The sequence below is a fragment of the Cygnus atratus genome, chromosome 5 (genome assembly GCF_013377495.2).
Source record: "Cygnus atratus isolate AKBS03 ecotype Queensland, Australia chromosome 5, CAtr_DNAZoo_HiC_assembly, whole genome shotgun sequence".
NCBI lineage: Eukaryota > Metazoa > Chordata > Aves > Anseriformes > Anatidae > Cygnus > Cygnus atratus.
Genome location: NC_066366.1, coordinates 59,162,546 through 59,184,493, shown reverse-complemented (window position 1 = coordinate 59,184,493; position 21,948 = coordinate 59,162,546). Strand labels below are relative to the sequence as shown.

Sequence of the window (21,948 nt, the reverse complement as noted above, 5' to 3'; positions counted from 1 at the left end):
TGTGTGACATCTGTGATTTCTGTTCATCAGTTATTCCTGTTCTAAAAGACGGAGATGGCAAACAATTTAAAAAGAATTAGACACTGTGCAGCACAGCTAGAACTCCATGCACGTTTGGAGGTGTGACCGGCCTGCTACTGAAGTCAACAAACTTTGATACTAAGCATACATGTGGTCTGTTTTCCAATGGCATTTATAAATTGTCTTGCCCTTACAGCCAAATCCTATTTACTTTGGTCACAGTGGTTATCCCACCTAAATTACATAGACTACATCCATGAACAGAAGAGGTTAGGCATACAATTCAACAAGTCAGACACCAGGGATTGAATAGGCTCTCAGGGGGGAAGCTACAGATGCAGAGCCAGAAGGATGGAAATTTTAAAGGAAACCTCTGGGTAAACAAGTCAAGAGCACCCTTAGTAACAAAAGAAAAAACTTTAAATCCAAGAGGATTTTTCCAGGTGATTTCAGTTGCTCTCACCTCATGCAAATAAATTTGACAAGATCTTGGGATTCTCCCTGTCTCGTTAAATGAATACCATTTCCTAGTGCACAAATTCAAAGTCTATTGCCACATTTTTGCTTTGCTGGGAAGAAGTGTGCACGCCTTCTGTTTTCAGAGCTGCTGTCACAGTAGAGTATGATCCCCTTATTTATTAGAATTGATGGGTTTGCACACGTGGAAGCTTGAATACATTATTTAATAAAACATATCCATGATTCATTTTCATGAAAATCCATGAAAACATGATCTATTTTCATGTTTTCAATTTGCAACTATGATCTAAATCACATAAGGCTTTCAAAAATAAATGAGTTCTCTTGTACTGTGTGCAACTGAAGAAACCCGTTATTTATAGCCATATCTACGCAGGATAAATGGCTTCTTAACTTGCCGCTTATAAGCTAGGAATTAATAGGACAAACAGGACTTCATCCCTTCATTTAGGAGTTAAATAAGAATATGAAGAGGATGTGGTAACCAGCACACTGTTAACAGACTGCCTTCCAAGGAACAATTAAAACATACTCAGCATCTGAAGGAGCGCTGAATGAAAACACAGACCAGAGAGTTAAGAAAACTAAGTGGACGATTAATTAACCTAAAAAATTAACGCTGTATTTCATTGCAAATGGCACAGAAAGGGAATTCTGCAAGAACTTGTTGCCTTTTTTCTCCTCTGCATTCTCATTCTTTACACTGTAGCCGAATTTTCTGCAAGACTTATCACGCATTAACATGCACGCACAACAGCCTCATCCTCACTACATCTTACATCCTCTTAGGGAACGAAAGTGTCACGATGTGCAGCCCCACCTGCCTTAGAATTAAAAAAAATAACCCACCTGGTGCTTCTTGAAACAGCGTCTCTGAGAAATCGCAACACTCACTGCACTTTTAAATTCAAGCCTCCAAAAACACACTTGAGCCTTACAGACTCACTCCAGCACCAAGCTCTGTTCCTTTTAAATGAAGTTACTGCTGAAACTGATGAAGAGCTGGGCTTGGCCTCGAAGGAATGAAGTCACTCCATGATGTGTCAATAAGACGAAAAACGTCTTTTCAGAAAACAAACAACCAAAACCCCACCAGGTGTAGCTCTGCCCCGGCAGCTGCTGAAACGTGCCCAGACCACATGCAACAGCTCTGCTAAAGCTTCCCTGCCCCTAACCGATGAAAGCAGCGATCAGTGGCACTTAACAGCAGCTTTTTGGAACCTTTTTGGAAATACAATTCATACAGAAAGATGTTTTTGCACCCCAAGCACTGTGGAGGTTATAACGCAGCGGTTGACAGTGCCCAGCCTCAAAGAGCAGCCTTGGGACCGGTTAGCCGATGCTAAGGGCGTACCCGTTTGGGGAACGCCGCAGCGGCAGAGCCAGAACTTAACATTAATTCCGCAGTTCAGCATTAGGAAAGCAACTCGTGAATCCATCCCCCTGCCCACGACGAGGAACTCCCGCAGGTTTAAGCAGCCCCCCGTCGGAGGCGCACCCCTCGCTCCCTTCCCAGTCACCCCCTTTCCCCCCGCTGGGTCTCCCCGGCCCCCCAGCACCGCTCGGGACCCCCTTCCCTCAACACATCCCCGGCAGGGTGGACCCTGGGGGGCTCCCCTCATCACCCACCTGGGCTCCGGCGGGGCGCAGGGGGCTCCCTCGGCTGCCTCTGCGGCTGAGGGGCGGGAGAGCCGCCGGCGCCCGCTCGCCGAAGCCGCGCCCAGGCACCCTACGTGCTGCTCGGCAGCCGCCCGGCCCTGCCGCCTACGTGTGGCCGTGCATGCGGGGAACGGCTCGGATCGCCCCGGCTCCCTTCAGCCCCCCCTTCCCGGCGGTGGAGCCCCGGCAGCGGGGCAGGGCGCATGAGCGGCCGCCCTGAGGGGGCCGGCTGAGCGTGCGCGAAATGGCGGCCGCGGCGGCCGGCTCGGTGCACGGGCTGCAGGCGGACTGCGAGGAGCTGCTCGGAGCCTTCCAGGAGGCAGACACCGTCCGCTTCGAGCGCTTCGCCGAGCTGTGGAGGGAGCGCCGCTTCCACACCATCTTCTAGTGAGTGGGAGGTGGAGGGAGCGGTCCCCTGTGCCCCCCGTCCCGCAGCCCCCCGGCGCCCAGCGCCCCCCTGGGTGGTGAGGGGGTGTTGGTGAGCCGCGGTTCCCTCAGGGAGGGCTCCCGGGAGAGGTTTGGCAGGAGTGCAGGTAAAGGACAACAACAAAAAAAGGTTAATCAGTTGTTCCATCAAGTACTAGGCCGGTTTATTTTGTCTACTAATTACACACGGAGTTTGAACGCTGATGGTTGGAACTATAGTAGTAGTATAGTAGTAGGATCCTGGTGCAGTCCTTAAGAAATGATATTAAAAAATACGACTATGGGGTGTTGCATTTTTCACTGTAGATCTCACTACAAGGGGTTACTAGGTGAGACCTCAGGGCCTGGCCATCTTTCAACACTTCACAGAACTTGAGCCCTGTGGTAATGTTTTAAAATACATGATGCTTGTTTCTGTGTTATGGACTTTGTAAAGCCTGTGCTTTTATAGTTACTTGCTTTTAACATAGTTCCTTTTTGTTTACTTTAGTGGTAGAATAAGAGCTCTGGAGAGGAATAAGCTCACAAAGAAGACGTTAGAACTGGCACAGCAGTACTTCTTGCCACCATATGCGTTCCAGATTAGAGTTGGTGCTCTGTACCTTTTGTATGGGCTCTACAATACACAGCTCTGCCAGCCAAAACAGAAGGTAATGGTTCTTGGGTTTCCTTCTCAGGAGGTACTAGACATAAGGTGTTTTGTATACCTCTGTATATTTTGTCATCAGAAATGGGCAGGGTATTTCCTTTCACTTTCTTAAAGTAAAAATATTTAGAATCAAAAGGTCTTTTTGGAAAAGGTAACCTTTCAGACACCGTTGGGTTTGAGAACTTAAGTGGTCGTGACTGCAGTACTGTTTATACCTTCTAAATTGTAGCTGTGTTCTTAGAAATCTTGTTTGTAAGACTAAAGAAATGAAGAAGACTAGCTTTCAAAATGGGAACTGAGAATGTACTACTCATCAAATGCAGGGAGAAGTCCATTGCAGTCCCAGTCATTCCTTAGAATTTCAAGAGAATGAAGGCAGGTTAAATTATTTCCAGTTCCTGTTAACTAGAAGTGGAATACGTAAAGAGGTTGAAAGTTTGAATGCCTGAATGACATGCCTGCTTGCTGATTTTAGGGGAGGAGATCAGTATATAAAGGAGTTGAAAAATCAGTGCAAGGAGAAGCGGTTTATACAGGAACTGTCACGTATGTTGTGTGCATGTTAACAATGGAGTCCAAATTCTTTACATAGAAAACAGAAATCTAAGTGTCCTGCAGTGATGCCATGACATCTCATATCTTAACTTCAGAGAAGTCATTGCCTTTTACGGAGATGAATTCAGGCAAATTTAAAACAGCTGCTATATAGCAAATGTTAGAGAGTCCAAGAATCATCAAGGAAGGTAGCTTAGGTAGAATAAAATTTAAGAGGACAGTGTAGATGGGAGAGGAGGAAAAGCAAGAAATGAGAGAGAGACTTTAATGAATGTTTGACTGGCAACAGGTCATGGTACAAGTATTGTTTCCTAATTACCTAGTGAATCAGAGCCTTCTAGGAGTGCATTTTGTTTTAGACGCCTCAACATGAAGAATTAACTTTTTCAGATATCGTAGAGGACTCTTCTTCCACGTCACTATCATAGCCAGCAACTGCATTAAGAATATGTAACACAACAGTACAATAAGCTTATCTGCAACATTTGTGATAGTAGTAACATGTTATAGTAGGATTCTTTCCGTAGTTCTGTGATCATGTGACATGCTGCATCCAGACATCCAATTATTGTGCGTGTAATGTGGTCACAGCAGTCAGCTGAATTTGTGTTTGTTCGTTGAAATACACGTCAGTATAATAATATACAATTGATTTGTTGCAGATCAGAATTGCACTCAAGGATTGGCCTGAAATCCTGAAATTTCAACAGGAGCTGATAGATTCCCAGCATTATGATGTGGCATACATCTTCAGGACACTGCGACTTGCCAGAGCATTCCATTTCACAGCAATGCCAAAGCTAGTGAGTTATTACATTAATGACTTATCATTTTTAATAAAGTATCTTCACTTTCAATGGCTGGCAGTTCAACAACACTAATTTATTTAGTTTGGCTTTCATGCTGTGTTGAGATGTACTATGTCTTGCTTTATATAACTAGGTATGTAATATAAAGCTTAGAGGATGTTTGAATGTAGTGTGCTTCTTGCCTGAAAATATTTTTTTCCAGTATCTAATGTTCTCATTAGATTTGAGATGTCTCATGATTTGTGGAAATGGTGAACTCTTGAGTTTGGTTGCTGGATTAAATTCTTGACTAGGGAATAATTTTCAAAAAGCGCTGACTGAGCGCTTGACAATGAAGCTGCATGCTATGTTGATGAGTTAAATTTTATGCCTTTGAGCATCTCTTAATTGTTGGACATGCGGTAAGGATTTTCAAGAGGAGGTGCAGCTTAAGTTGACTGTTTAAGTCACAAAGTGTTGTCTTCTGCTTTAGCTAAACTACAGAACTAAGAAGAAGATTCAGGAAAATGAATTTAAAGAAGAATTTAAGGACCCAAGTAACAGAGTTAGCAGCCTCATCACTAATGATGTGTTGGAGGTACAGTAACTTTAAACAATAGATTAACCACTGTTTGTGTTTTTCTCGTGTCTGAGAGCTGTAACTTTTCTAATTAGCTCAAGATTGTCCTTTATGAGTTGTCTTACGGAATGCAGACCAAGGTAATAGTCTGTGCCAGCAATTTTTCTGAACGTTTTGGAAGAACTGTGGTACCTGTTGGTACCATGATACCTGTACCATACACTCCAACATTTTGTGGCTTTGCCTTAGTAAAATGTAAAAGGGGGAGGGAAAAAATGGTAAACTGTCACTTAGGCAAAGGAAAACGGAAAACGGTGGGTTGTGGGAAGCAGGTTTGTTTTGATGTCTGCAGCTTTCAGCTGGAAGCTAGGTACTGGTAACAGAAAATGAATGATCTGCAAGATTATAGTGTTCTCAAACCTTTATTTCTCCTTTTAAAACATGGTTTCATTTAATACGTAACAATTCTTTGTAAATAAATAATTCAAGCAGGGTATATCTTACATTGCTCGTTATGACTCAATAGTAGGTCTTTGCTTACATAATTTTTCCAGTTGCTGCTAGCAAATACGTATCATCAGTAAGGTTGACTACAGTGCTACAAAATTCAGTAATCTGTGAAATGACAGTGTGAGTAGACTGTAAAATGCTTCCTCCAGAGAGAAAATAGACTACCATATCAGAGTGAAATCTCAGTGGTACTGAGGATCAGCTCTCGCAGAGACTTCTTTCTCAGTTTAAATAACGAAAGGTACTCTTTCTTCTATTGCTTAGTTGGTGGTCTGATGGGAAAGTGCTAGGTAACATTATTGCTAGGCTCCCTGAAACTGAACTGATAGAAACAATCTCACACTTCTGCTACTGCAGTGGTCTCTAGAATAGTTTATATAACCTTAGTTTTTGTTCAGTGAGAATTAGTATCAGTCTACTGCTGTAATCTTCTTTTTCCTGAAAATCATCTCTTTTTTTTTTTTGTGTTAGGAGCTGATGAATATCCATGAGCACTATCAGAAAATGAAGTGTGTCATATCAGCTGACAAATCCCAGCCAGACAAGGCCCTGAGCTTGATAAAGGATGAATTTGTAGTTACTCTTAAAGACATAACTTTGGAACATCAGGAATGGCAGCAAAAAAGAATGGTAGGTAATACCAACCATTATGCTGTGGCAATTTAACAGATTATGTGAACGTGTAAGAACTGGTGTAGTGTCATTACCTGTGAACATACTCTGTAAATCTCAGAAGTAAGCAGAGGAACTGGAACACTGAAGGCACGGAATAAGTAAAACCCTAGGCAGAGTTACGGTGTGGTGGGAAGGACAATGGCTTCTATTGCCTCTATGATAATGTGAATGATTGCTTACACGTAAGCCCTGGAAGAAGTGGTTTGTGGATAGTATTAGAATGCCTGTGTGAAATAGCTCTGTAACAGCCTGGGGTCAAGGAAAGGCTGTAGTGTAATGTTGGTGGAAAAAATCAGCATATGCGGTTACTTAAATATTGGTTTGGTTTTTCAAAATTCTTGAATTTTTTAACTGCTTTGTGAACGATAGACATTTAAAAATATTCTCTTATGTATTTTTTCAGAAATTATTCCTAAATGCTAAAGAAGCTGATGAAGTGCTAAACAAAAAGGAAGAAGGAACTTCACTAGAATCAGAAGTAAGAAGATTGAACTCGTTTGCTACGTTGCACAGGCAAAATCTGTTAGTTCCTTAACTTCAGATCACAGTGGTCTGAAGTGGTGTATGTCAGGGCCCGTGTCAAAGTAAATTCCAAGAATAGCTAGTGAGGTTGGGATTTGGTTTTTTAAATTGCATTGTTTTCTGTTAAGCTTTGAGCATACCCTGCTGTGGTAGTTCTTGGATGCTTGTAATAAAAAGCTATGGCCTCTTTCAAGTAAGGAGGGGAAAGAGACATGTTTTCTTGGCCAAACTCCTTTATGATTCCTCCTAGAGTTTCAACTAAATGCAGTATCCACTTTTTATGCTACGTAATTCCCTTGTGTTGTTTTTACCTGCTTGCTTCAACCTTGAATTTGAGTAACATACAAAGTCTCATATTTTATTTTTTCCTGCTGGGCTATGTAACTGAAAGCAACCGAAATTAAGCTCTGCATTCTTAATGGAGTTTGAGCATTTTTTCATTAAGAAACAATTTGTCACCACTTATTGTAGAATTAGAGCCATAGTGAAATATTGCTCAAATCTAACTTAATATTTTGTTTTAATATTGCTGTAATATGAAAACTTTTTCTGACTGATCTTTTTGTTTCTTTGCAGGGTTCCGAAAGAGCAAATGCGTTGGCTAGAATCAAATACAAGTCTTATTCTGCAGTTGTTGAGGTAGATACAAAATTTGATGATAGGGATGTATTTGGTTTTAAATAGTAGTTTTAAGTACCAGTTCAATGTAAGCGATTTGTCAGAAAGGAAGGAGTTAAAATTGCACTCTGTAATTTGACTTTTGCATGTTCTAGTTTCCGTATCTAACACAGTGGGAAAACCTAAAGCCCTCACTATTGTTAGATTTAGGGAAGCAATGCAATATGGTCTGTGCCTGGGGGATTTTCATTTCTGGGATATCTTTTATTGTCTGTACTCTGCTTTTTAATAGATGGAATTTTATGTAAATGGAATTTAAAAATACTTGTGATTTTAATTGTTCAAATTCCACAAGGCTTAGGTATTTGAAGCTGTGAAGATGGTTATGAAAATGGAACTTAGGGTTTTAAAGTCACTTGGCAAACTTTTGAAACATTATTTCAATAAGTACTACTTTTTAAACATTGCTGAATTGCCTTTTTATGGCAGACCTATATAAACATTACATAATTCCTTGTTTATTTAAATCAATTATGGGAGAGTGCATTATTAAATGAAAAAGATCTCTGGAATCTACAATGAACAATCCAGACTTGTGAATATGCAGTGGTACTGTTTTCTGGGCACCTAAGAAAAATATGATAGTAAATAAGCTTTATGATGTAGCAGTTTTTGGAAATGTTCCCTTTGCTTACATGCAGTGGTGTGCAGTATAGTGTAGGTTGATGCCAACAGAAAGTGGTGTGAGGATAAATGATAGTTTCTTTACCTGAATTTTAAACAATGGGCCCATTAAATCACAGAATCGGTTCTAATGTTGTCATGTTAAACTGAAAAACAGTAACTAGTGGGAGTCTTCCCTTCCTCCCTGCCCTTCTCCTCTGATACATGAGGAAGTTGATACTTGGGTCTGTGCTGACTGATTAAGTACTGATGATTTACAGCAACATGTGGTTGTAGCCCTTTAACTTTTGTTTTTTATCATTTATGCATATGCTTACCTTCTAGGCCTCCAAATCCAGAAGACATCGTCAGGTAAAATTAGAATCCTCTGAATCAGGATCAGATTATAGGAAATCTCCAAGCCGAAGTAAAAAAACCAGTAGGAGACCACAGCCAGCACTGAGAAGAGGTTCTTTGGAATTCAAAGGTATTTTTCTGGAGAGACTGCAGAAGTTTTTCAATTGTTTTGCCAGCTAAGGCAGCTGGTTTAAACTTTTACTGTTTAGTGGACGTAGAAAATTAAGGAAAAGTTTTGTGATACCGCTTTCATTATTGAACCGTTCTGTCTGGTTTTGACAGTCTAGTCAGGTAGGAAGACATGAGGGCATGCTGTTTATAGTTAAACTGAAGTGTCATAAATAGTTCTGTGAATTTTTGCTGATCTTTGACATATATGAACTCTTCAGTGAGTGATTTATTTTACTATCATAGCATTTATGCCATCTGGATTTGTGCATTTTTTTTCACTTTCTTTCCACATATTTGTGCATCCCTGCTTATGCATCTCTTTTTTTTTTTTTTGGTTTTCCAAGAGTTTATTTTGATCTTTGTCTCCTAGTTCTGAAAACGTGGTAAATGGCTTTTGTCTTCTGAAGGAAATCAGCTTTCTGATGTCTGACTTTTAAGCTGATAAAAGTTGCTCAGCCACTTAAGTCAATCACTTGACTTACTATTAAAGGTTACATAAATTTGAGCAGCAAAGTTGTTTTGCATAAACTTTATTTTGAAGACGGTGATTTCATTTCAGAGTTCTAAAGTCTGTTTTCTGGTGTACTAAGAGCTTCTGAGAAAATTCATCCCTCTTCAGAGGTGGGCACTGGGCAATTTTTCTTTAGAACAGTAGGCAATGTATTGGAGAGGGAATAAGGAGAGGATTTTTGAATAACCTCTGAACTGAGCTGGTGATTAGTATGCTCTAAGCTTGTACTGTTAGTTACTTTTTATTGAGGATTTCTCTAGTGAGCCATATGAAGGTACTTTGAAATGTCGGTGTTTCTTCACAGCCTTTGACTGGGAAGTTGAGATAGCAGTAAGAGAACAGTATTTTAACTTCAGGACCTGAGGTGCAGAAACACACACCCAAAAAAAACCTGACTTTTTTTTCCTAAAAATATATCTGCAGGTGAGATGCAAGCAGAAAAGGAAACTGTTACTCAGCACATTGGGATGCCTGTAATCACAGAAGAAGATAACTCGGGTGAAGAAGGTATGATGATTGAAATTCTTACAAGCTGGAGACTTATTTTAATAGCTTTCTACTATGCCATATTTTTTCTGAAACAAAACCTGGTATTTTGGACCATGTTTTGCTTCCTTGCAAAAGCTAGGTTAGTCTTCAGCCTGTAAATTGTTGCCTGAAAGTTGAAGCTTTGCTCTGAGGGTTTGTTGTAAGCACACATGATGGCGAAATCCTGTGAATCATGGGTTTTGTACGCAGAATTCATTATAGTGTGCTCAGTGTTAAAATTAGTCCAGTTAAAAGACGACTTACTCTCCTATAATATAAATCTCCCTTGAAGAGTACTAATGTATAAGGAGAAATGATTTTTGGTTATACCCCTACTTATTCAAGATACCTGTAGTAGTAGCTCTGGGAACTTCTGTAACCTGCACTTGAAGATAGAGTAGTCCTTGCTGCCTTCACTGTCGTGGAAGTGAGGGATGTAGAAATTTCCCCTCTAGCCTTAATTTCAGCTGGGTAATGCTTCGAGGCTTAAGTTCCAGTATACGCACATGGTAATAGCTTCCTCTGCTATATTAGAAGTGTTGGGGTAGGAATCTGGGAACTGAGGTAGAAGGATGGATGACGTTGCTATCACTCGTGTTGCTGAAAATAAAGTAAATTTTATTTGGAAGCAGTGGTAAACCAGGTTTCTCAAAGCTGATGGTGGAGTTGCTGTACAGAAGCATCAAATGCATTTAGTGTATGCTGATATGTTAATCTCCAACTGCTCTGTGTCTGTTATCGTTATCACTTGAGGGGAACATAAGTACCATGGAACAGACACTGTCCAGAGAAAACTGCATCATCTTTTTCTTGAGATACCTCATTTAGTAGTGCTCTTCGAAGAGTCTAGGGTTCTGCTTTGGGGCCGCAACTCATATACGGGCAGCCTCTCAGGGAGAGGAGCTAACCTCTTAGATACTAAGTTAACTTATTATCAAAAACTGTGTGTAACAGAAAGATATTTTCATATAAGAGAGAATAGTAAGTATCAAAATATGTTCATTGTGAGGCAGCACGTTTATATTCTCTCCTCTTAAAGAACATATTTGGTACTGAGATGATTACATCCTCTGATCACCTTAGTTAGCTGTAGACAGTTTGAAGTCATTCAACTTTTAGATGTCAGGTTGAAGGCACAGTGGTGCATTTAATACTGTAGTTGATTTTATTTACTTTTTTAAGTTGTTAATGTCCAAATGTTTTGACTTTAAACCAGGAGTTCTCCAGATAGCTTTGCTGGTAAACTTGAAGTGTTAAAACATACCAATAAGCAATTTTGTGCTTGATCTTGTGAGTATTGTGTGTCAAATTCACAATGAAATGTTAAGAGTTCACGAGGAACAGAAAGCTGTCAAGGTTGAATTAGTTTAAAAGTACAGTATTTTGTTAATTAGTGGAGTTGTATTTAATATTTTGAATAATATCGTATGCAACAGAATCTAGAAGGACTTTTTTCATATTTAAAGCCATGCAGAGAGGAATTAGGAGATCTCAAGAGCTCATCTAATTCATTTCCTTTTTCTGTGCAGAATTAATTCTACTTTAGTCATTCCCCTGAGAGAAGATAGATCGAAAAGCTTGTCAGAAAAATCTTTTTATTTCCTTTCAGAATTCTCTCTCCCCAAGAGGAGAAGAAGACGTTAGAGGATCCACTTGGAGAAGCACTAATGAGAATTTTAATGTCAAGTTGTAAATGTCAGACATTGCTCAGAGTGCTTGTTTGGATGCCTTTGGATGTACAGTAGGAAATGGCTGGGACCAGAACTACGGGTGACACTGGAATATTGGTAGTGACTGGTATACCTTAGCAGTCTCATGGTATAGCACCTGGTGAGTGATGCCTGTGGGAGATGAAGTTGCCGTGTGCTGTTTGAGAAGGGAAGAGCGAGAAGATGGTTGCTTCTTGTATTTAATTTGTACAATGTGAGTAATTACTCGGAACTCATGTTGACTTGCAACACTTTTTAGCTGAGGCTGTTGGAAGAACAGCTCACAAAATACTTTCCCATATGAGAGATGTTTGGAATCTTTTGTCTGTGAACTTAATAAGCTTACTGACTGTTTAAAATTAGTACAATAAATCATCTTTCACAGTTTATTTGCTACGTTTTATAGTGTGCAACTTCAGCAATATTTATCACTGATCCCACAGGTGTTGGAATTGAACTTGGTAAGTCTTTTATTGTACTCAGTCTCCAGCAGACCTGGTGTCGTTGTGTATTTGAATGAAGAAATACAGCATGCATTTATTAATTTTGCAGATGTCACCGGGTTGTACAAGGGCATGACTAGAACTCAGAATGATCTGTATAAATTGGGGTGTGGATGTGGAAGAAATAGGTGTGGAAATAAACATGAAGCTTTGTATTAAGGACAGGTATGAAACAGGGAAACGATTGCTAGGCAACAGTACTGCAGAAAGACTGAGAATCATAAGCTGTATGTGCGTATTTTCTGTAAACAACAAGCACTAGAATTTGTCATCATTCAGCCCTGTGAGGCTATAGCCTTAAATAGCCCCCTATGACAACGACAATTCAAGAAGAACGTGGATAATTATTCATTCTCCTTGGTATTTTTCTCTAGTTGAACAGAGCTGAAAAAAATATGACCTGTCAGGAAAGGCCAACAGAATTGAGGTGTCCTTTTCTACAATAAGAAGTACAAAATAGAAATATGAAAGGTTTTCAATATAAAAGGGGCCTAAACTGAATGAATTAGTTCGGCAGGTTTCTCAAAGGCCAAAGGAATTGAAGTACCTTTATCTAGAAGAAGCTGTGAAGTGTAAATATAAAGGGTCTGAATATAAAAGAGGCATGTATTAAATGCATTAGTTGGTAAGGAGGAATGGGCCTAAATGATGAACAGGATGGATACTGGAAAAACTAATAATTAAGCACTAGTGCTGCACTGGAAACTTTGTTTATGGGCAAAGAGGAAACACTTTTTAATAAAGCCAAGAATGTACTGTATAATTAAGTGAACAATTGCATATTCAATCGAACAGCTAAAAACTTTACGATTTAATCCAAAAGTCATTATTAGTCCAGATGTAGTCATTACAGAAAAAGAGTACATCTATACAGGAAAAATAAAATCTCCATAGAAGTAATTTACAGTTAAATTTACCATATATACATTTAGTTTCTACTCCTTTTTCCTGGTGTGACATACCTGCTTCCATTTATCTTCTGGTGCTGTTTGTTAGGTTTAGTCTGTTGATTAAAAAACAAAACAAAACAAAACAAAAAAAACAAAAACAAAAAAAAACACATATCACAGATGTGTTTTTGTTAAAAAGACTCATCTGTAGTTATAAGTGTGGGCAGGTATCATATCTGTTAATTTTGAATGATTTGGTTTTATATGGGTTTTCTGACAATAATAGAGGCTGTGCTTTTCTGTTACTAGCAAAACCTGTTCTGCCCCTAATTTTTAATAAGCAAATACAAGAGATGTAAAGAAACCTCCTAAGGAAAACATAACCAGACCTTTTTTGGTCAACATTGTCTGCTCATAGTAATGCTGTTAGGATCCTGTGGGCAATACTGCCTTTGTCCATTTATTCAACTCCAGCTGATGCTCTGGCTGTGGATATGGAGGCTGACAGAGAAGCCTCTGGTATCCTGATGTTGCAGAGGATGAACAACAGTATTGGTGCAACAGAGGAACAATTTGAAAATGAGATACAGAGAACTTGAATCTCTTGGGAAACCCCAGGACTGTTAAAAAAGATGCAGATACTGGGTTTATGGCTTCAAATTCACCGCTTATGAGTTTCTTCACTTGGGAGGTTGTTTAAGGATGAATGTTGCAGCACCAGTTCCCTTCTGCTATTCCTAGGCACTAAGGTTAAGTTAGGTCTTCCAGCTACAGGATTTTAAGTTCTTCTCTTGAAGGAAAACTTGAAGGTGGTTTCTTTATTTCCCTCTGACTTGCAGGTTTCTTCCTCAAGGAGACTAAAGACTAAACACATGTACAAAAACTTACTTTTCACTTTCTTGACACGCTCCTTTCAGCTAAGTTATTATTCTGTCAAGCATACATTGCTTATGCTTCCCTGAAGTAGCAGTTCTTTATAATGTGACCATCTTGTTTGCCTCATTTTGTATCTTTGAACCATCCCAAGAGCTGAGTAGGAGCATTTTTCAGTTTTTGATATTCAGTGACATGAGTTCTCCTGCAGACTCTTTTGAAAACGATTTGCAAATCAACATCTGATGCGTGCAATGGCTTGAATATGCACTAAGATGGGTGCACTCAACTAGCAGTTATTTTAATATTATAATTATGAAAACAAGTGTGCTCTTTAATTTGTTTATAAAATAACAGATGTAAAAAGTAAGTTATGCTTAAGGATAAACTTGACTGTGACTATACACAGTGGTAATATTTCAAAAGAGTAATCTTTAGAATTTTGAGGCAACCGTAAACAACACTTCATAATGCTGGTGTGATCTCTCTTAAAAAACATATATATATAAATTCCCTTGCTGCAGTCTGGTGAGCAATCACAGGCTATTAAAAACAAGAGAGGGAATTCCTAAGATGCTTCAGTAAAGCGAGGTGGTGTCATTTAAAAACAACAACAACAACAAAAAAGTAAATGTAGATTTCTAAGAATATTGTTTTCTAATATCTAACTTCTCTCCTGGTTATAGCCTCAGTTAATACAGTAGTGAAAGACCTCAAGAGAACTTCATCTCTGTATCTCCAGTCGAACTTCCAACTGGCCTGCTAGATAAGGGTGAAGCAGCATGACAGTATGTATCTAGATGCTATTACGGCGTTTCTAAATAATTTAGAGAAATATGGTTTGGCTGAAACTTCTCTAAGATGGATATACAACTGGCTAAAGAATAACATTCATACAGTAGTAATCACCATATGTTTAGCACAGCTGAAGGATCCTCTAAGTGGACGTTTGAATGTGTGGTATGCGATGTTTACAAGTATAACGTGGGTGATGAAAAGCAGAATACACTTTAAAACACTTTGAGGTGACATCAGTTTAGAAACAGCTTAAGTGGAAGACATTTTCCAATACAATTTTTACTCTAATAATGGGAGAAATCAACAAGGTCTAATCAAGTAAAGGTAAGTGCGAAAGGCTGCACTTGGAAGGACAAATTAAATGCAAATACCAGCTAGGGAACGCTTGACTAAGTAGCTGTTCTCAGTCTGGAGGGTTTTGCAGCTCTCAAACTGAAGGTGGATCAGCAGTGTGGTACTAATGTGAAAAATTCCAAGTGTTGCGGATGGCAGTGGTGATATGGTTGTGTGCAGTTTGGGGAGTATGCAGACATCTCTAGAAGGATCTTAAAAAGATGGTGGGGAGGGCAACAAAGACAAAACAAGCTCTGGGAGAGTTTAGTGTGGAAAAGAAAAGGTTTGAGAGTGAATATAACAGTCTTCATAGCTATGTAATGTGTTTATGCAAGTGGTGATTAATTGTTCTCCATGTTCACTGAGGTAGAGCTATACAACTCACAGCAATATGAAGTTATTAAAATAATGAGGGATTTTTGCAGTTAAGAAGCTAGATTGGCTTTGTAGCAAAGTGAGTCGCTTTTACTGTAGAAGTTCAAAACAATATTGGAAAAATAGTAGTGATGGTTGTCTGAGGTAGACCTGATCCTGCTTTGGAGAAAGGAGAGGGACTAGAGCATACCCTCAAGTTTCTTCTAGTCATATACTTTAATATTTTAAATAATGTGACCCTGTGCAGACGGTTTATATTTTCTCATCACACATGCATGGGAATAAAATTCTTCAAAGGGCATGGCTATTTTATCCCTTATTTTCTGGAATGTTTCATTCTAAAGTTCATACCATTTCTGGAATCATCCATTCACATTTTCCAAAGCTTGCTGCATGGAGCTGGAGTGAGGTCCTGGTTTCCTCACCCCATGTTCATCTGTGTCCTCAAACCTGGGCACCAGACTAAGCCTGGTAAGTGAATACTTGTGTCCTCCATCTCTATGCGAGCCTACATGTGGACACAGGACTGTGACAAGCTGTTGAGCAGTGTGCTGAAGCTCCATCTTACTCAGCACTTAAAGGCTTGGGTCAGCCTTCTCTCTCGTACATGGTAGGTAGACTGCAATAGAAACAGATGTAAAGGAAAATTAGCTGCCAACACCTTGAACTTCCTGTAACCAGGTTCCTCTTTACTCATAGAAATGTAAGCTTGGATATGGAAAATAGTGGTGGATATAGGGGCAGGTCGTCAGCTGTTAGGGTTATTGGGCCTAAATATTTTAGAAAAGTTTTGTACACGCAATGACATGTGAGGCATCACTTAAATCTCAGATACAAGCTCAACCACACCCTGCTGTGTGGCTCCAGATTAGTTTTTGACGGGGGCTGGGTGCTGCGATAGGGGGTGGTGGAGATGGTGCTTTATTAGAACACCTGAGGGACCCGCATGTGGAAAGAGGCTTTGGGACTGGCGCAACACTTCCAAAGAGGCGTGTGAGGAGCAGGTGTTGCCTCATCCCCCGCTATTTACCACACAAACACACCAGTGCCGAGAACACCGTTCCCCTTCCCCTCACGGGGCGCGGCTCCTCAGCGGGACCCCCCTCGCACCCCATCCCTCGCTCCCTCCCCTCAGCGCGGCCGCGGCCCGGGGGCTCCCCCCGCGGCGGGGAGGCGCCGTGCGGGTCACCGCGTCCCCTCCCCGCTGGCGGCGGCGGCGGCCGGGCTCCGCCATCGGGCCGGGCCGAGCCGAGCCGTGCCGGGCCGTGCCGCCATGGCGACGGAGGGTGAGTGCGGGCGGGGGATGCCCGAGGGGCGCTGCCCCTTGCCGGGGCTTTCCTCAAGGCGTGTGGTGGTCGTGGGAGGACGAATAGCGGGAGGGAGAGCACCTGCTGGCAGGGGTATTAACAAAGGACGGGGGGTTCAGCTGTGTCTGTGTGCGGCTGGGGGGGGGGGCTCTGGCCGCAGCAGTGGTTTTGAGGAAAATCGCCTTCTGTTTCCTGATCCTAATGGCACACGCCGTAAGCCCCGGCTGCTGTGTGGGTCCGGCTGCAGGGAGGGCAGAAATTCCTGTTCGTGCGCCAGGCCACAGCGCCGGGGGGGTAAAACCCAGCTGGGTGCTTCTGCCGGGGTCCTGGGGAGCCCCCAGCCTGCTGCAGAAGCACGGACATCGGTTGTGCTGGAGGTGGCAGGGCTGGTTTTCCTGTGTCTTTTACCAGAGTATTTGGGGGATAAATAATCGCAGGAGCCTTTAAAGGATGTCAGGATGGCACAAAACGGGTTCATCGTCTCCCCAGAACAAAATATCCTAGGCTTGAGTTTTTATAAAGATGGGACTTAACGGGGAGTGTAATTTCTCTCCTCCTTTTGTCATTTAGTGGTGCTCACTTGTGTTTGCTGTTCCTCGTTGTCTTTCAAGAGTGTCCCTAAGGAAGGGTGATCTTGGGCAAGGCCCAGGCTGACACGATGTGGACGTCATCTCGTGCTTCAACGCGGCCTTTGGAGAACGCTGCTGGTCAATGTGAGTAGATTGAACTAGATCAGCAAACATAACATGAAGCAGTTATGTGCGATGCTGTAAATTAGCCCCTCTTAAGCCTAACAAGTGCCAGGGGTGGGATTCACAATGCAGTGTGATCAGCGCATTGATCAGTGCAGTGTTGAAGTGTTGCTCAACTGACTGTAAGAGTAAGGAGGTAGCCTGGAGACGTTTACATTGCCCTTTGGTGTGGATCTTTGTGTCCCAGTCTGCTTTTAGCTGAGCTTTGCATTAAGTTGGAAGCATTTGTGCTCCGTTGGGTGCTCTTCCTTGTAGTTCCTGTCTGTGTTGCTGTCCTGGGGCTGCCTCCGCCTTTCACTAGCACTGCGGTGAGAGACCAAGCTGATAAACCCTGCTAAACTCATCTGGCTTTGTCTGCGGCAACCAGAGTGTCTCATACAGCCTACTGTTTTGTGCTTGTTTTGGGTGCCAGGTCAGAGCTGGCTGAAGTTCCTTTTTTCCTCACCACTCTGTATCTCAGCCTTAGTCCTCTTGTCCTTTAGAGCTGAGATACTTGCTGCAGTCACCAGTGTACTGCTTTCAAAGCTACCCATGTGCTTTGTGTACACGAGGTTCCATGGTGGTTTGCAATACCTAATCTTGGTAAGCACATCTAACAGTTAATTCCTGATCTAGTTGGCAATTACTCGATATAGCAATTGAGAAATAATGCCTGAAGTACCAAAGACCTGAGGGATGCCCAATATTAGAAGAAAGAGGTTGCATTCCTTGGGCTTGGTAAGATGGTGTCTTTGTATTAAATTTCATTCAGATATAAACTGATTTTTATGATTGGACCAGATGATCTTAAAGGTCTCTTCCAACCTTAATGATTCTATAATTCTATGATTCAATTCAAGTGGGCAAACTTGGATTGTTCTGTTTAGCTTTCTGTCTAACAGGTGCCTTAGCAGTTGTCAACCCTGCCAGTAGTTACATGGAGCAGTGACACCATGGGCAGAACAGAGGGTTTGTGTTGATCAGGGAACTTTGGGAGGAGCAGGGGCATCCTGTAGCTCAGGTGCTATCAAATTTCGTCCTTGGGTCAGAGTTGTTCCTCAGGGAAAGGAATAATAGCCAGAGCGTCTCTCTGTGATCCTGGGCTGTCAGAAGAGGTGGCGGTGATGACTTGAGGTGATCACAGATGCATGTTAGAGCAGTCTGCTCTGGTTTTTATCGTTAAATAATTCATTGTTCCTGATGGCTGAAGGATCGGAAGCGAGGCAAGTTTGGTCTCCAGTAGCTTTGGCTTCTGCCCAATTTGAAATGCATACAGCTTGGACACAGTTCAGATCAGTGCTAGAGAAAATACTGTGCATCATTTGAATACACTTCTAATGGTAATAAATATGGTGTCCCCACAGCAGTAAGTGTGTTCCAGACATTTTTAAATGAAAAATCTCCCAAGGGGACATGTTGAAAAGATGAGTTAAATGGAGACACAAGTGACTATTCAGAGCAGACTTTAAATACTAGAGAATAAAGTAGTTTTAATTTGAAAGTTCATTTTATTGTAGGTGAGTTCTCTTTTTGCTGACGTAGGAACCTGAGATGTATAGAGAAACCATCAGTGTTACAGGGATGTGCACGTTTTCTGCTGCTGGGTCTGTGGCATCAGGGCTTTAACCACGTTTTGTATTAGCAGCCCTGTTTGTTGCACAGATGAGTGTGCTGGCTGTATTCCACCCAAAGGCAGCTTCACACTGTTGAAGGGCTGTTGGTCATTTGAACAAGACTTTAATTAAACAATCTGCGCCTGTGTATTTCCCTTACTTCATGTTCACGGGTTTCACAGTGCAGCAATGTATCATTAATATTTATTAGTGCAGTAATAAGATCCCAGGCAAGGTACCTGAATCCTGAATGAATTATTTCCCCTTAAGGAAGATGCTAGGAAGGGGATGTGGGTCTGGTATAGCGATCTAGAGAAGGGTGCACTCGTTTCCTTGGCTAAGATCCTTGTTAAAAAGCTTAGAAAATACAGGCAAGACTGTTAGGTGCTTCTTAAAAAAAAAAAAAAAAAAAAAAAAAAAGCGAATAAATTGTCAACAACAGTTCAGAGTCTTACTGGTTAGCTTGCATTGTCTGGATGGATGGCATGAAGATGTGGGTCTTGAGGTTTTTATGGTGGTGTTAGGAATTCGCGTGCCTGAAAGCACTGGCTGGGAGGGCCTTGGCTCCTGGGTCCTGAGCTGCTCAGCGAGGAAGGAGCGTGGAGGAGCTCTGCCAACAAGGCTGGTGGTCTGCGTCCCTCCCCTCACAATGGCAGTCACTTCACTGCCACTGTGAGCTGGTGGCCCTAGGAAATGCCTGCGTAGAGCCAACCCCTGCACCTGTATGCCTGATAGCTGCCCGTGAGATTGCGTGCAACCGTGCAAGGCTTTGCTGAGTGCTGCCGCGCTGGTGTGTGTGAAAAACCTCCCATTTGAAAGTAATCAGGGCTGTTAGATGCTTTGATTTCTGTTACCTCTCTTGTTTCATTTTGACACAACGCTGCTTAAATTTGTGCTAATAATAGACCTGCACCGCATCTTGTTGTGTTGAAAGCAGATCTTGAAAAACGCCTGCTTTGTGTGAAATATTGATTGCAGTTGTATGCTCTTTTCTAAATACTTGAAACACAGTTAATTTTATAAAGAGCCTCTATTTGTGCTTACACGCTGTCCCCAGGAGAAAACTTTGAAAGAGAAGTACGTATTCAGGCTTGAAAATGGCTTGCGAAATAAATTGGAGAGCATTTTAAATCTTCTGTTTCCTTCCTGTTTTGATGATCGTTGGAGTGGAGGGTATCCTCCAAGGAAGCTGCCTCTGACGAGGGTTTGCTTTGGGCATTGTTATTCACGAAGACAGGCAACTTTGACTGCTCTAGGAGAGGATGGGGACCTGGGATGCAGTTGCAGGAGTGCAGGCGATATTCCTTCTCCGATAAAAGAAGAGCTAAGGGACCACTGGGCTTGTGGGCCCTGAAAGCCAGGCTCTTAAAAAATATTTTTAGAGGTTTGAAGGCACAAGTGAGGTACCAAACCAAGCGTTCTCAGGCATGTAGGGCACCTTAAATCAAATCTGGCCCCAGAGCCTTGCTGGTAATGGCCGGAGCACTAATTTAGTATGCTTAGGTCATGGTGAAATGGGTCCCTTTCGGGGCGGGCGGGCCATTAAGGAGGAAGCCCTGCAATGTGGTGGTGAATCTGTGGATGCGCTGGGGCCCCGTGCTGGAAGCTCTGCGGCAGCAGGAGAACTGTTAGCTGTGCAAGGGGTTGTAAAATGGAGGTCTGCGGCTTGTCTTCGCTCTAAGTAATGATGCCAGCACTTCCTCGGGGACCCATCTGCAGCAGTCCGTAACGTTTATTGCGTGTTCCTTTCTTGAAGTGTTCTTTTGGTTCCCCTGCACATGGCAAACAAGCGCGTGCCATCTGGCCTGGCTAAGCCACGGCGCTGCTCAGCTGCAGAGCTGCCTCTCATCTCAACAGGAGCAGTCATAATTACCAGGGGAGGCTATCTGAAAACATCGGGCAGCATTATTTCCAAAAGCAGCCTCTTTATGCCTCAGATAGGCTGACATCATGAGCGGTGGGCTTAAGTGTGCGTTAAGGAGCCCTTGTGTTCCCTTCCCATTCGTACCATCTAGTGCTTACTGCTCTTGTGCGCTGAGAAGGTTCGATCAATTATTCAGCAAGGGCTTCAGTCCGATCTGTCTAGGGGCTGGGAAGACACTGACTCTACAAGCTGGGTCTGTGAGCTGCTGTTTGGGCACACAGGCTCTGTACTGACTGTTCTTGGTGGAGTTTTAGGAAATGAATTCCCACTCGGGGAGGATACAGCTATCGATTGTTCCTCTGGTAAGTATGTGCTCAACTTAGTACAGTGGCTGTAAGCAAATCCAGTTAGACACGTTTTAATCATAGTCATAATCATAATCATAGTTTTAGTCACAGATATTATGCTAGCTGTGCTATCCAGGGTGAGCTTCCTGGATGTCTTCCTATTTTAGGTTTTGGTGTTGGTGGGTTAAAAGAATGGATAAACAGATGGCTAAAATTGCCAACAGCAATGTTATCCATCAGCAGCGTGACCAGCTGCAGGACTTGGTTAAAGCAATAGGTTGAAAGAGTGATGGTTGTGGCAGCCTTCTGAACAGGTATGATGAGGACAAGGTGACGTTCATGAAGTCCTGAGGAGAGCAGCTTATGGTAGTCAAAGTGGAAGACTAGGAAGAGAATTAAAGAGTATGTAGGGACTGTAAAGAGCAATCCTATGAAGCTCCCTGTCGAAACCTCCTTGTGAGAGGAGAGCAGGATGCCCGAGCTGCACTGGAGAAGATGGAATAGGGCTGGTTTATTTAGTTTCTTATGGTAACCCTTAATCAACACTTGCAGGTATACAAAAAGTTCCTTAGAGAATCTTTGACTGTTCTGACCGCTCCTTTTCGCAAGTGGTGTCTTGGCCCTGTGCAGAAGGCACGGCTGGGATTTGTGTTTGGGCTTCAGTCCTTGTTCTGCTTCTGAATTCCTGAGGTATCATTAAGCTAGGCAGTATTATCGAGCCTTTCTGGGTTAAATGTACACAACACTTGGGCCTCCAAGGAGTGGGGTTCAGCCATAATTAGCTTTCATTGGCTTTAATAAGGTCTGAGAGCACCTGGGACCTTGCAAGGTAGTGCAAAATTTCTGCAGCTGGCTGACATGTTCAGTTGGCTAATTATTTTAAAAAAAATAC

The 21,948-nt window shown here is 42.1% G+C and overlaps 2 protein-coding genes across 6 annotated transcripts in view; both read left to right on the top strand.

Annotated features, from left to right (window-relative positions):
• The first annotated feature begins 2,222 nt into the window (after positions 1-2,222).
• On the top strand, positions 2,223-11,818 carry SNAPC1 (small nuclear RNA activating complex polypeptide 1). Its single transcript, XM_035551110.2, has 10 exons — positions 2,223-2,547; positions 3,077-3,236; positions 4,453-4,593; positions 5,072-5,176; positions 6,140-6,298; positions 6,747-6,821; positions 7,442-7,504; positions 8,492-8,633; positions 9,609-9,692; positions 11,323-11,818. Exons 1-10 carry the CDS (start codon positions 2,405-2,407, stop codon positions 11,355-11,357), a joined length of 1,107 nt encoding a protein of 368 aa, XP_035407003.1. The 5' UTR covers positions 2,223-2,404; the 3' UTR covers positions 11,358-11,818.
• A 1,568-nt stretch (positions 11,819-13,386) lies between these two features.
• SYT16 (synaptotagmin 16) overlaps positions 13,387-21,948 on the top strand; it is a 102,457-nt gene continuing 93,895 nt past the window's right edge. Inside the window, exons 1-2 of one of the 5 annotated variants that reach the window (XM_035551112.2) lie at positions 13,387-14,476; positions 17,113-17,214. The gene's annotated coding sequence lies outside the window, so the exon portion shown is untranslated. Of the gene's footprint in view, positions 14,477-16,381; positions 16,481-16,935; positions 17,215-21,948 lie in introns of those variants that run through there. The other 4 variants (XM_035551111.2, XM_035551117.2, XM_035551116.2 and 1 more) reach the window with 4 other exon arrangements.